This window comes from Pocillopora damicornis, chromosome 3 (genome assembly GCF_964200805.1).
Source record: "Pocillopora damicornis chromosome 3, jaPocDami1.2, whole genome shotgun sequence".
Classification (NCBI taxonomy): Eukaryota; Metazoa; Cnidaria; class Anthozoa; order Scleractinia; family Pocilloporidae; genus Pocillopora; species Pocillopora damicornis.
In genome coordinates this window covers 8,091,806-8,103,307 of record NC_142672.1, presented here as the reverse complement: position 1 = coordinate 8,103,307, position 11,502 = coordinate 8,091,806, and the positions used below count along the sequence as shown (strand labels likewise).

General features: G+C 39.1%; 1 protein-coding gene across 2 annotated transcripts; it reads left to right on the top strand.

The window, feature by feature from the left end:
- Window positions 1-1,567: 1,567 nt before the first annotated feature.
- Window positions 1,568-9,531, top strand: LOC149048084 (uncharacterized). Of its 2 annotated transcripts, none has more exons than XM_089200325.1 (7): window positions 1,568-1,741; window positions 3,351-3,524; window positions 4,013-4,116; window positions 4,946-5,165; window positions 5,984-6,151; window positions 7,091-7,145; window positions 9,087-9,531. In XM_089200325.1, the coding sequence occupies exons 1-7, from the start codon at window positions 1,687-1,689 to the stop codon at window positions 9,094-9,096; spliced, it is 786 nt and encodes a 261-aa protein (XP_089056451.1). In that variant the 5' UTR covers window positions 1,568-1,686; the 3' UTR covers window positions 9,097-9,531. The 2 variants fall into 2 exon arrangements, with proteins under 2 accessions (XP_089056451.1, XP_089056452.1); XM_089200326.1 differs by having other exon boundaries at window positions 1,587-1,741; window positions 3,432-3,524.
- Window positions 9,532-11,502: the final 1,971 nt, after the last annotated feature.

Sequence of the window (11,502 nt, the reverse complement as noted above, 5' to 3'; positions counted from 1 at the left end):
GTGCCTGGAAGATAACAAAGCCATAGCTATGGAGCAAATAAAGTCATTCATCGTACATACTAAAGTATCAATTAAAATAATTAAACAAAACAACCGCGAATATTTACCACCAATTTAAATCGGGACCTTCCGCGGTCTCTTATTCAATATTGTTGCGTTGAAAGGAATCGTTACCGACGGCTATCTTAAAACAAGTATACTCTTGTAACATGCATTAGGGATATGCGTCGAAAATCCATCGGCAACAATCCTACGGCAACAAAGTTATGCAAATGTTTGTTGGAGTTTGTATATTTCGAGAACATGTTCTGAAAAATTACATTGCTGAAGACTACCATTGTCTCGTTTCACTTGCATCAAGGTTCTGCTTATCTTCTTCAACTATTAGTCGTGGTTACACTAGCCATTTTACCCATGGGCAAATGGCGTTTGCCCACGGACAAGGACGTTTATGTGTGTAACCGCTTTCCCCAGACCGAAACTGTCCTAGGGTTATTTCCATGGAGACATAAAAAATAAGACAAGCCGAACGACGCCTACTCTCGCCAGACGGTCAAGAAGATAATGCCGGCATTATTATCTTACATGGAGCACTGTTGAAATATTAAACTGTTTCTGTAATACTTAATACTGTTCAAATGCAGCTCAATTTTCTATTCCTTGGTGTATATCTTTCGGAGATTGCGTGACCTCATGAGGACTCTCGCATGGTCTGTCTAAAGAGAAGTTTTTCAAATCACCCGATATCAGTGCAGTTTAAATAAAAATACTCCCATATGGGTCGACTAATATTATAAGATTTTACTTCTAGAACTGAAGCAGATTGAAATGCTTCATTTTACGCACTGACGCTGAAATGGTTTCTTTTTATTTCGAATGCAAGAAGCGAAAGCGCGAAATGCTTCCAGCACGTGGAAAATGATAGAAGCTTTTCAATGTCTCTGGTCTTTGGTAGTACTTCTCTCGGCTTCTACAGATGGGAAAGATTCTTTATGCAGGACTTGGCTAATTGCCTTTAAATAGATATGGTATACATGAACGTAAATCTAATTACGCATTCGATTCGGCACTCGTACGGTCAAACCTATTATTGAAACGTCAACCAACACTATTGACGAATATCTAGAGTGCTCCTGCGAATATTTGATTGGCTTAGTCGAAGATGCAGATCAGGAAATGTCATCTGATTCGAAACTGCCAAACTTAATTCAAACAGACATTGCATTTTATTTGCATTTAGTGCATATTCTTGAATTGAATTCGACAGATGTACAATGTATCGTTCAACTGAGTGTAACCGCCGCTGTTTTTACCTGTGCGAGGTAAACACGGCTTTTAAATGAAATAATTCTTTGTCAAAATGTCTGCAAGTATTACAAAATGCAGACAACCACAGACTTGACGTCAGCATTTCGAATCATTCAGGCTGACTAGGTTAGAAACATTCGTCTCTCCATCAACCCCGAATAAGAAATGTGATCTCAGTACTCTCAACTGATACCGACAGCTGTTTTACCTATCTTCAAGAGTATGTCAATGTGTTACCATGGTTACGCCAAAACAAAGCAGGTAAACACGGAAGTTAATGTCCAAGGTACTAGGTGTCACGTTTCTTAGAGGACGCTGTCAAAAAGTTGTGTTCACCGCTTGCTTTGCTTCGTTTCGAACTAATCAGTCGCTGGAAACATGTTTCCTGAGCACATAACTGTGTTCATATTTGTGGGGTTATCCTTCGCACAAGGTATGTCGGTAAAATTTAACGCGTTCTCGTCGTGGACTTACAAGAAGGATGAGTCATGACGTTTTCGCCTTATGAAAGAAAACAGTTTCTCTTGAATTACTCTTTCACTTAATGCGAAGCAACTGAGAAACATTTAAATGCTGAGATCGACCTATTAGTAGGATTCTTTGGGAACATGTTAAAGCGAACAGCAAACAACGAAATGTCAAGTTTCCTCCGCTCTACCTTTCGGACAGAAAAGTTAAAGATCTGAATACGTTTATCGTTGGTTTCTGTTGTAGGCATCCTAATTTCGATCTCAGAAGTCATTTTCCCGTTTTTATTTTTAGAGAACGTGGATTTAGTTGTTTTTCAACCTATAATAGCTTTGAAGAGGTCATAGCGACTGAGAAGCAATGTTAGTTGCATCTTTTGGTCGCATAAACGGAACAGTAACTAATTATTCTAAATAGCGCATCGCTTCAAACTTTGGTTGTCCTCAATTTCTTTGGTTACCAAATGTCCTCGACGAAAACCGATTGGTTGCATTATAAAAGAAAACATTTCTTTAGCCCTATTCATTAAATTGAGTCAGTTACCTTTGGTATTTAAGATTTATTAGAAAAGAGTTGTTGCGGACTCATTTTACGTTTCACCGTCGCGAGTCTTGACTTTTTTTTCACGGTCAAGTCCCCCACTCTTCACAGTGGGTGGAGAGGGAGGGGTGGCAAATAACTAAATTTCAGGACTTTTCTCTCTGAGGATGTTAGAAAACTTACTAGATTTTAATCAGCACCGACACGCTAAAACCTTATTCTAGAATAAAGGGTCATTAAACGTTTCCCATGGCTCATCCCATACCAAAGTTTTTCGATTATGTATGGAGCCTTCCTCGGTTCCTGCTTCAAATTCACGCCACGTGTATTTGGCGACATGTAAGAGTTATAGAGTTGCTATGTAATGAAAAAATGAATGTTTATGAAAGAGTTAGGTTACATCTATTTAATTGACTGAATGCTATGTATATATTTATATTTACTTGACATTTGCGTTTGCTTTTGAACGGTTGGCAATATATCACTCGGTATTAAACGTACTTCGATCGTAGTATTGTCATGAGGCAAGTGCTTGTGCAGCGGCTGACGCAACATCCTAAAATATTCCTACATTCTTTTTCAGACAAAATTTTCAAAAAAATAAAAGGAGAGATGGTAGCAGAGCTAAGGAAATTTCAATATGTTCTTGGAATGACAGAATATTTTTTGATTGGTTAAAATTCTCCTCCGCTGGAATCCAAAAGCTATGAAATGAATCACGGAATAAATTTAAGATCATTATTTTCTTGTGTTACATAACTTTGTGTAAACATATTTTGTTCTTTTTTCAAAAACTCGCTGGACTGTTTATAGATGGCGGCAATTGGAGTTCGAGATCGAGAGTTAACAGTTTGGCCATTAACCCCTTTCGTCTCCTATGAGTTGTATTCATTTTCAACACGTTTCTGAGAAAGAATCAGGTCTTGTGCATGTGAACAACATCTTCTTCTTCTCCCCCCCCCCCCCCCTCTTCTCCGTATTTTCAACCTCCCCCCCTCTCTTCATCTTTCTCAAATCTAACCATTGGTTTGCAGAAGCCCTGGGACAGAATTCGACTGTTGTAAAGCCATCACCGACTGCATCTTACACTATGGCGCCCATGTCATCACAAGCAGCACAACCTACAACAAAAGTACCCATCCACATCACGCCGACGCAAAGTACCACAGAAAAAGAGACCACCACACCAACCACAGAAACAAAGCCAAGTAAGCTTATTTGTCAGTTTCTTGATGCTTCTAATCATTTCTGGGCTTATTTGTCTGTGATACTTAATTCCACGTCGCCTGTTATGTCAAAGACAAACCAATCGGCATTTTCTTTGTAACTTGAGTATCAGTTTGTGTTGACAAAACGAATATTCTTAAAATTTCTAAGAATTCTGCTGAGTTTTCTGTCTAAAAACTTCTTGAAAAGTTAACAAACAAGCTAAGAATAAACGTATAAGGCAGTTTTTTTTATGATATGAGAGGGCACATCCATGAACCTGCACTTTTACTCTGTACCTCCCAGAAGTGATTAAGGTTAAACTTCTCCCTATAATATCCAAACATTATCCAGCAAACAGGCGATGAGAATACTCCAACTTATCAAGAAGAAGTTGTTATCGTGATCTAACACCAAATTCACTCATAATTGTTATAATTTATGTTTTTCGTATCCTTTGAGGGCGTGCTAACGTTTGTTCCTTCTTTAGCTTGTGCGATGATTAAGTTTGTGGCAGACCGAATGTGGAATGCATCCCTTGGAAACTCTACGTCAAAAGAGTCCAAAGCTTTGGAAGACATGACATCCATGGCAGTAAGTCCATTTATTGGTTTTTGTTTAACCTGACTTCTCAATCATTTGTTCGATAAGAGGGATTTGACTTTTCACATTTCTTTATTGTAGAATTTACACTAAGAAGGGGTCTAAGTCACAGTTTTGTGAAGTTTTGTGGCAGATAATTCCCAAATCGAAGCTGGAATATTTTTGTGCCAAAAAGAGTCACGAATGGAAGATTTTTTTCATCCATAACTACAGCGAGGAAAGCACGAAAAAGGCCATAAAGGCTAATTGGTCATAAAAATGTGGCTGAAACTGCTCTTCTCGCGATTTTCTCATAAGACTGTTCCTACGAATAAATTTGGAGCTCCAACCCAGCTCTATAATTCCTCTGTTTGATGCTCAATAACCCAGAAATATGCTTGCATTACTTCTCAATTTTTAGGCACGAAACTTTCGACGGTTTGATTTCCCTGATATCTGTGAAAAACTAGCCAAACATGTTATCGTTTAGAACAGTATGTACAATAGCACTTAGTTGGAGAGCGGAGGGGAGGGAAGGGCAAGGGGGGAAGGTGGGGAAGGTGGGGAAGGTGGGGAAGGCAAAAGGGGGAGCAGGGAGGGGTAGGGTTAAGGGTTACCAATAGTAAATCATTATAGGCACTAAGGGAATTGAAGGTGAAACTGGAAAGAAAATGCATTCATATATGTACCCATAGATTATTCATGCTCCCTAAAAGAGAGTGCTTTTGTTTCAGACTGGATACATAAGTTTTTAGTTTTCAATTTGAGTTCGTATACCTAATATCTGATTAATGAGCGTCACAATGACCTTAACACCCACGTGATTACTCTTATCCTGTAGATTAAACACCTTTACCATGATTCCGAAAAGTACGAAAACGTTACAGTATCAGAAGTGAAGTTCACAGAAAAAGACGGCAAAGTTGGCGTGGAAGTGAAGTTATGCTTGGTTGTGAAGGAAAAAGGTGTTTTGATCGAAGAGGTGTTTAGAAAAGCATTGAAGATGGGTCAATTTCAGGATTTAACGGTTGTGAATGAGGGTGCTGAATTTGAACCCAAAGGTCAGTGTAAAATGACTAAAGGAATGACATGTCTTCCCTGTCGATCGTTTTGTTATTGGGTAATGTGGAATAGAAATACTCATGACCTAAAACACAGCTTATCAGTCGACCCCACACGAAGGTGAAAAGTATTTGCTAATCTCTCCCGAACTAACCAACGAGCGCGCGTAAAAAGTATTATTCACTTGTGCGGTATGTAATGGATATGAGACAAAAGTAGAACTGGGGGTAGCAGTTGCCACTGGCATTGTCAGGAGGATGGTAGTAATTGTGACCACCGTCGGATAAAGGTCTGGATTAGCGTGCTGGAGTGTCTCTGTACGTGTCACTGGTTTTTCATCACTTTGTCTGCCGCCGTCAAATTTCATTGTCAAAGTCTCTCTTCTCTAAAAGATCGGTTTTGTAGGTTTCATAAAGCTTATCTCCTACTCTGCTATTGAAAGCATTCAGCTTTTCAGGAACAAGATATTGTCCTAAGAAACGATTCTCTTGTAATGCTCTCGTTAACACCCTTTCAACAAGACTACAGTTGAATTACTGTCGAGTCGAACAGCCGAGCTTTGCGAATCGCTCAAATACTTTTAAAAAATAGATATCGTACCGTCCAAATCACTTGCAAGCCCATGCCTATTTGCTTAAAGGCAGGTGAAACCCCTGAATGATATATTTGAAATTCTGGATATAAGCTTAGCACGTTATTAGGATCTTGGCTGTTTCTCCCGTGTAGTAAGTTTCTGCCTTAGATGTATTACCGCAAAGTTTGTCAATGATTGTGTTTTCCCTCTGCTCGCTGATTTTGGTTCCAAATGATGTCACAGGTGTTACATTCATGGAATGGAAAGCCAAAGAAGGCGAATGCGAAAAGTGTAGTGAAGCTGGCGGTGAGATCACCACCGAGCGAACGTGTGTGCCGGATAATGAGTACAGCTGTAACGGGTGGAAGGTGGAAAAGATGACGAAAGACTGCGTAGAATACTGTGGCGCAGGTAAGACACAATCCTGTAAATAGTTGAAATAATGACTTAGATCGTTGAGATAGTGATTCCATTCGGCTGGAGTGTTTAAGGAAATTGTAAATGGCATTTGGAAACTTATTTGGAGAAGCAGTTAAGTTTTCTTTAACCTGGCGCTTGCTACAGAACTTGTGTCTGCAGCGCCTAGTTGACGTCGGAATGCTCTAGAAGTAGTTGTATTCTCCCCCCGTTAATGTTTCGCGTCCCAGAACCTTTATGCTTAGTTTTCTTTGGAGAGTCCATTAGCCTCTGCCTTAAACAAGATAGGCAACTGGAAGAAACTGTTTCATTTTCATTTTAGGGGTTAGGTCTCAATTGGGACGAAAGTTCTGTTCCTCTCTCCTGCCACTCCACTTTATTTTTTCTTTTCTTGTAACTGAGTGATGTAGATTAGTGGTTTGTATTTGTTGAACTGTGGCGAATGAATTAAAATAAAAAAGTAAAAAGTAAAAAAATGAAATTTGGTTTATTTTGAGCGCTCGCAAGGTACTTCTGGATGGCTTGTTCTCTAGGAGAGCAGTGATTCCTAAATATTCAATCGGACGGCAACGAATTGATTATTTTGAGGGATAAGTCGCTAAGCATACATAAGGTAGACACAGTCCCTGATTGCATTTTGCAGCTACGTGAAAGATCATCAAGTGCAGGTTATGTGTTATTTTCAGTCAAGTTAAGTGAGTGACTTAAATTAGCCTTCTGCAGCTCAGTGCTCCCGACCAGACCGAGATTATGTTCATTTATATTTAAAATTTTGATTTAGATGTGCATGAGCGTGGTTGAAGTAAGTTCAGAACAAAGTTCTGTTAAGTTATATTTTGAATATTTTAGGAAAATTTAACGTATCAGACGTAATGGACATATCAGATGAGGCCATTGTGGCGCTGAAATAACGTTTTATCAATTTTTTTTCAGTGGGCATAACGGTTTCCCTTCTGGTCCTGGCTTTTGGGATGTTACTCTCGTTCAGGTAAAGGACGTGTACGAAGTAAAAACAAGCTTACCTCCAAAAACACCTTACCTTGATCTTGTAAAAAGTAAGGAGGGGGCGGGGGAGGGGGGGGAGGGGCGGTAGGTACGGAAACAAGCATTCCAGTTTCTATTCCTACTCTTCTCTGCTGATCTTCATGTGCTTCGCGAATTTCGGTTACTATTTACAACACTTTTGAAATATCTTGCGTCTTGATGGTAACTCAACCATTAATTTTCTAAGGTAACTGAGCGTTAACAACTGAGTTGAAAACGTGAATTTGTGTGCTTGTGTGTGGGTTTATATGCAGAAAGGGGAGCTACGCTATTGGTGACGAGAAAACAGGAATAAATTAGTTTAATGAAAAGCGCTCGCTGATTCCGTGGGGATTGAGGGTGACGATTTGGAAGATAAATTTTTGTTCTAGTCTTTTGCGGCTTTTTGAACTGCCTAGATGTAAGGAAAGGCCGCAAACTGTTTCACCAGTGTATAACTTATTGCCATAAGTGCAAGTTATGCAGTAAATAACATTGGCGGAAGTACACGGAAAGTGATCAGTGATCCTACTGGATCACTTGAGTCCCGATATTTTCTCTACGTTATGAATGAAAGGACAAGTTTTGCATCGTGAGCGAGTGCATTTGAAAGTTTTAGATTGGTCATTGGTTTGAAATGAACTTCTGACCAAAAAGTTGCCTATGTTTTTGTCACGTTTTAATGAAATAAGTGGGGGTTGCGGAAAGATAGTGCCAGTCACTGAATCGTTTTGGAATAAATTCACGTTTTTAAGAATGATAGATTTAACAGCATGGTTGTGAGGGTGATGTGTAAGAGTATATTGACTGCGGTCAGAGAGTCGTCACTACATAAACGACGAAGTCTGAGAACTGTAAAAAAGGTCACAGTATGGAGTTCTTGACGTGTGATGGATGTGAAGATGAATACAACAAGTAATTATGTGAATCTGTAGGTTTGTAGTAAACACTAGTGCATAAACCGTTGCTTTCAATTGAAATTTGGATGTTTAGAAAATCCAAAGAAGTGTCGGAAATGTCCCAGGTATATTTAAGAGCCGAATGAAAGGAATTGACTGCGGTTATAAATTGAGTGAGCTCCTCTATGGTAGAGGAGGTAGCGCCGATGCAATCGTCCATGTAACGGCCGAAGAGTTTAGGTTTTGGGCCGTGGTATTGACTAAAAAAATTGATGTTCAATAAAACCTACGAAAAGATTGGCGTAGCTGGGTCCCATTTTAGTACCCATGTCCACGCCATTAGTTTGTTTGTAGTAGTTACTACCGAATGAAAAGCAATTGAGTGTGAGTACTAGTTCGGCCAAACGGAGTATTGTTTCAGAGCTAGTTCCTTAACAGTGCGATGATCGCAAACATGTTTGAGGGCCTGGAGACCTTAGTCCAGCGCTTGTCATTCAGCTAATTTATTCCTGTTTTCTCGGCACCATATTCCCACCAATAGTGTAGCTCCACTTTCTGCATATAAACCCACACACAACCCACAATTCCTCCAATCGTTCCGTCGAAGGGCTAACGCTCGAAACGTCAGCTTTTTCACTCTTTACGGTGGCCAATTTACGTTTTCAACTCAGTTGTTAACACTCAATTACCTGCTATACTCTCTCACCGACGCAGCACCACAGTTTCTTTAGAAACTTACCCCCTTTACTCATTTTCCCTATTGAGTTCTTAAATAAAATTAATTTAGATAAAGATTTCAGACAATTTCCGTTTAATTTATCTTAGATACCCTTCCTCCTTTCTTTTCCCTTTTTATGAAAACCTACATCAGTGGAATTGGATTCCCAACATATATGACTTGTAGTAAGAAAACCCTTTGATCCATGTTCAGCTTGCTTGATGAAGCAGCAACGCAGGCATATTAAAATTTTTCCGCTTTTTGTTTTGGTGCCACTCTATTTTTTCAGTTCGCAGTAGGTGCTGAATGGATTTGGACATTGCCATGGGGGACATCAGGCCTTCAAAACAAGGAAACAAGATTTCAGTTACTTTCAATTTATGAATCGAGTATTTTAGTAGTCAATAGACAGAAAAGTGATGCATTAAAAAACTCTCACATATACCGGACAATGTGATGTCGTTCTTAAACTTTTTGGAAAGACTTAACTGCCTGTTTTCTAAAACTGTGAGTCCATTAACTGTTTCACATATAGATTCCGTGTTGCCATACTTCCGTTAAGTAATAGATTACAGATGACGTCAAAATGCGGTGAGAACAAAAAAGTGACCCAAGAGGCGCAGCCGGGTGTGTCACTTAGCTTCCTATCACATTATGACGTTTTCTGTGATCTTTTACTATACAGACCCACGGCAACATCTGTTTGTTTTATGCAATAAAGAGCCAAAACATTACTGATGGTGACGTCATCAATGCGTCTGTGCTTCAATAGATCACATGAAAGAACCAACCAAAACGTATGCGTAATTTAGCTTATTATGTAAAGCTTACGGCTTACTATGCAGCACAACCGTCTTTTTTTTGATCTGCTGTGGTCACTTTTACTTTATATGAAAATGTTAATGTTTCGACTTTTAGCCGTGCGTAAACATCCCGTCTTAAGCTGTTTCAGTTCCCTGTTAAGATGATATTTCACTTCTAAGGTATTTGTTTAAAGGGGAGTGGGGAGGGAGAGCTCTAGATTACGTGATAGTTGACGATGGTAACTTAGCCAATCAGATTGCTAGAGTTGTGATAGAACGATGCTAGTTTTAGATTCATATTAAATAGAGGGTACTTTCATTAGAGTCTAAATGAGCATTTGGGGGCATGGAATATATTTTTTTTCGTTTTCAGAGATTGTCAATTTTCCAAGAAATGGTAATAACTTTCTAATGAAAAGAAATGGCGTCATTTACCTCAGCACCCCCCTCCCCTTAGTACACCGTTTATTTCCAGCCGCTTTTCACTCTGCAAGATCAACAGAGTAAGGTCGTAGCTATGATTAGCGTTTTTCATGTCACCCTGACCTTTCTGGTTACAACCCTAGGATCGCAAGCTACTGTACGTCGAGGATCAACTCCGTTGAGCGCTTCTGCTTATAATTTTCCAACTTTTTCCAAATTTCAAATCCGATAGCCCCTTGAATTTTTCCTAAAGATAAACCCTTTACAAATTGATGCAAATTTTACAAATTTTTTACAAAAATTTACAAATTTTTTGGGGTGAACACAAGAACCCATATTGATTGGATAACACCCCGCGGAAGCTTGGGGTGACATAAGTCAATTAAAATGAAGTAAATTTAGAATTCTTCGCAGTAAAAGTATGAATTGATTAGATTGAAAAAGTTTTGTCAGAAATAAAATCAATTGTGGTAGTTAAAAGTGAATTTAGATAGATAAAGGTGCGTAAGAGTAAATTGAGGTTGGATTGGTGGGGATCTGGTATGGATTGGGGTGAATTAGCTGACTTTGCAGTCAAACGGAGGGCATTTGCCGGGGGATCAATATCTATGACTAGCTGCACGTCAATTTCTCGCACAAAAATTTCCCAGGAAAGTAGCAACCGCTGTCATGCAAAATATGCGAAAGAAACATGAAACGCTCATGTAAACCAGTAATTTCAGCTTGTCGCCTCTAGCTATGACCACAGTTAGACGACCTGGAGGGTTCGAAACCGTGAGACGTCAGTTATTTTGAAAGCCTTTACACGTTTTCAGAATAAAACTAAAAAAATTATTTGCTTATATCAAAAGGTCGATCTTGGCTGGGTTAAAGTGATCAGCGTTTAAATTACTGCTACTTAAAACTTCAATTAGATCCCCGATCAGTCAGAAAAATAATTTTGATACATGAAAAAAAAAATCATCGAGCCACTCGTCAAATAATACAAGAAAAGGGAAGTCAGGATTGTGTGCCTGGAAGATAACAAAGCCATTGCTATGGAACAAATAAAGTCATTCATCGTACATACTACAGAATAAATTATAAATAATTAAACAAAACAACCAAGAATATTTACCATCAATTTAAATCGAGACCTTTCGCGGTCTCTTATTCAATATTGTTGCGTTGAAAGAAATCGTTACCGACGGCTATCTTAAAACAAGTATACTCTTGTAACATGCATCAGGGATATGCGACAAAAATCCATCGGCAACAATCCTACGGCAACAAAGTGATGCAAATGTTTGTTGGAGTTTGTATATTTCGAGAACATTTTCTGAAAAATTACACCGCTGACGACTACCATTGTCTCGTTTCACTTGCATCAAGGTTCTGCTTATCTTCTTCAACCATTAGTCGTGGTTACACCAGCCATTTTACCCATGGGCAAATGGCGTTTGCCCACGGACAAGGACGTTTATGTGTGTAACCGCTTTC

Excerpts from the sequence above, each read along its gene's own strand:
- LOC149048084 (XM_089200325.1), top strand. The coding sequence starts at position 1,687 with ATGTTTCCTGAGCACATAACTGTGTTCATATTTGTGGGGTTATCCTTC. Across the intron at positions 1,742-3,350 it reads GGGGTTATCCTTCGCACAAG|AAGCCCTGGGACAGAATTCG; the intron begins GTATGTCGGTAA and ends ATTGGTTTGCAG. Across the intron at positions 3,525-4,012 it reads AACCACAGAAACAAAGCCAA|CTTGTGCGATGATTAAGTTT; the intron begins GTAAGCTTATTT and ends TTCCTTCTTTAG.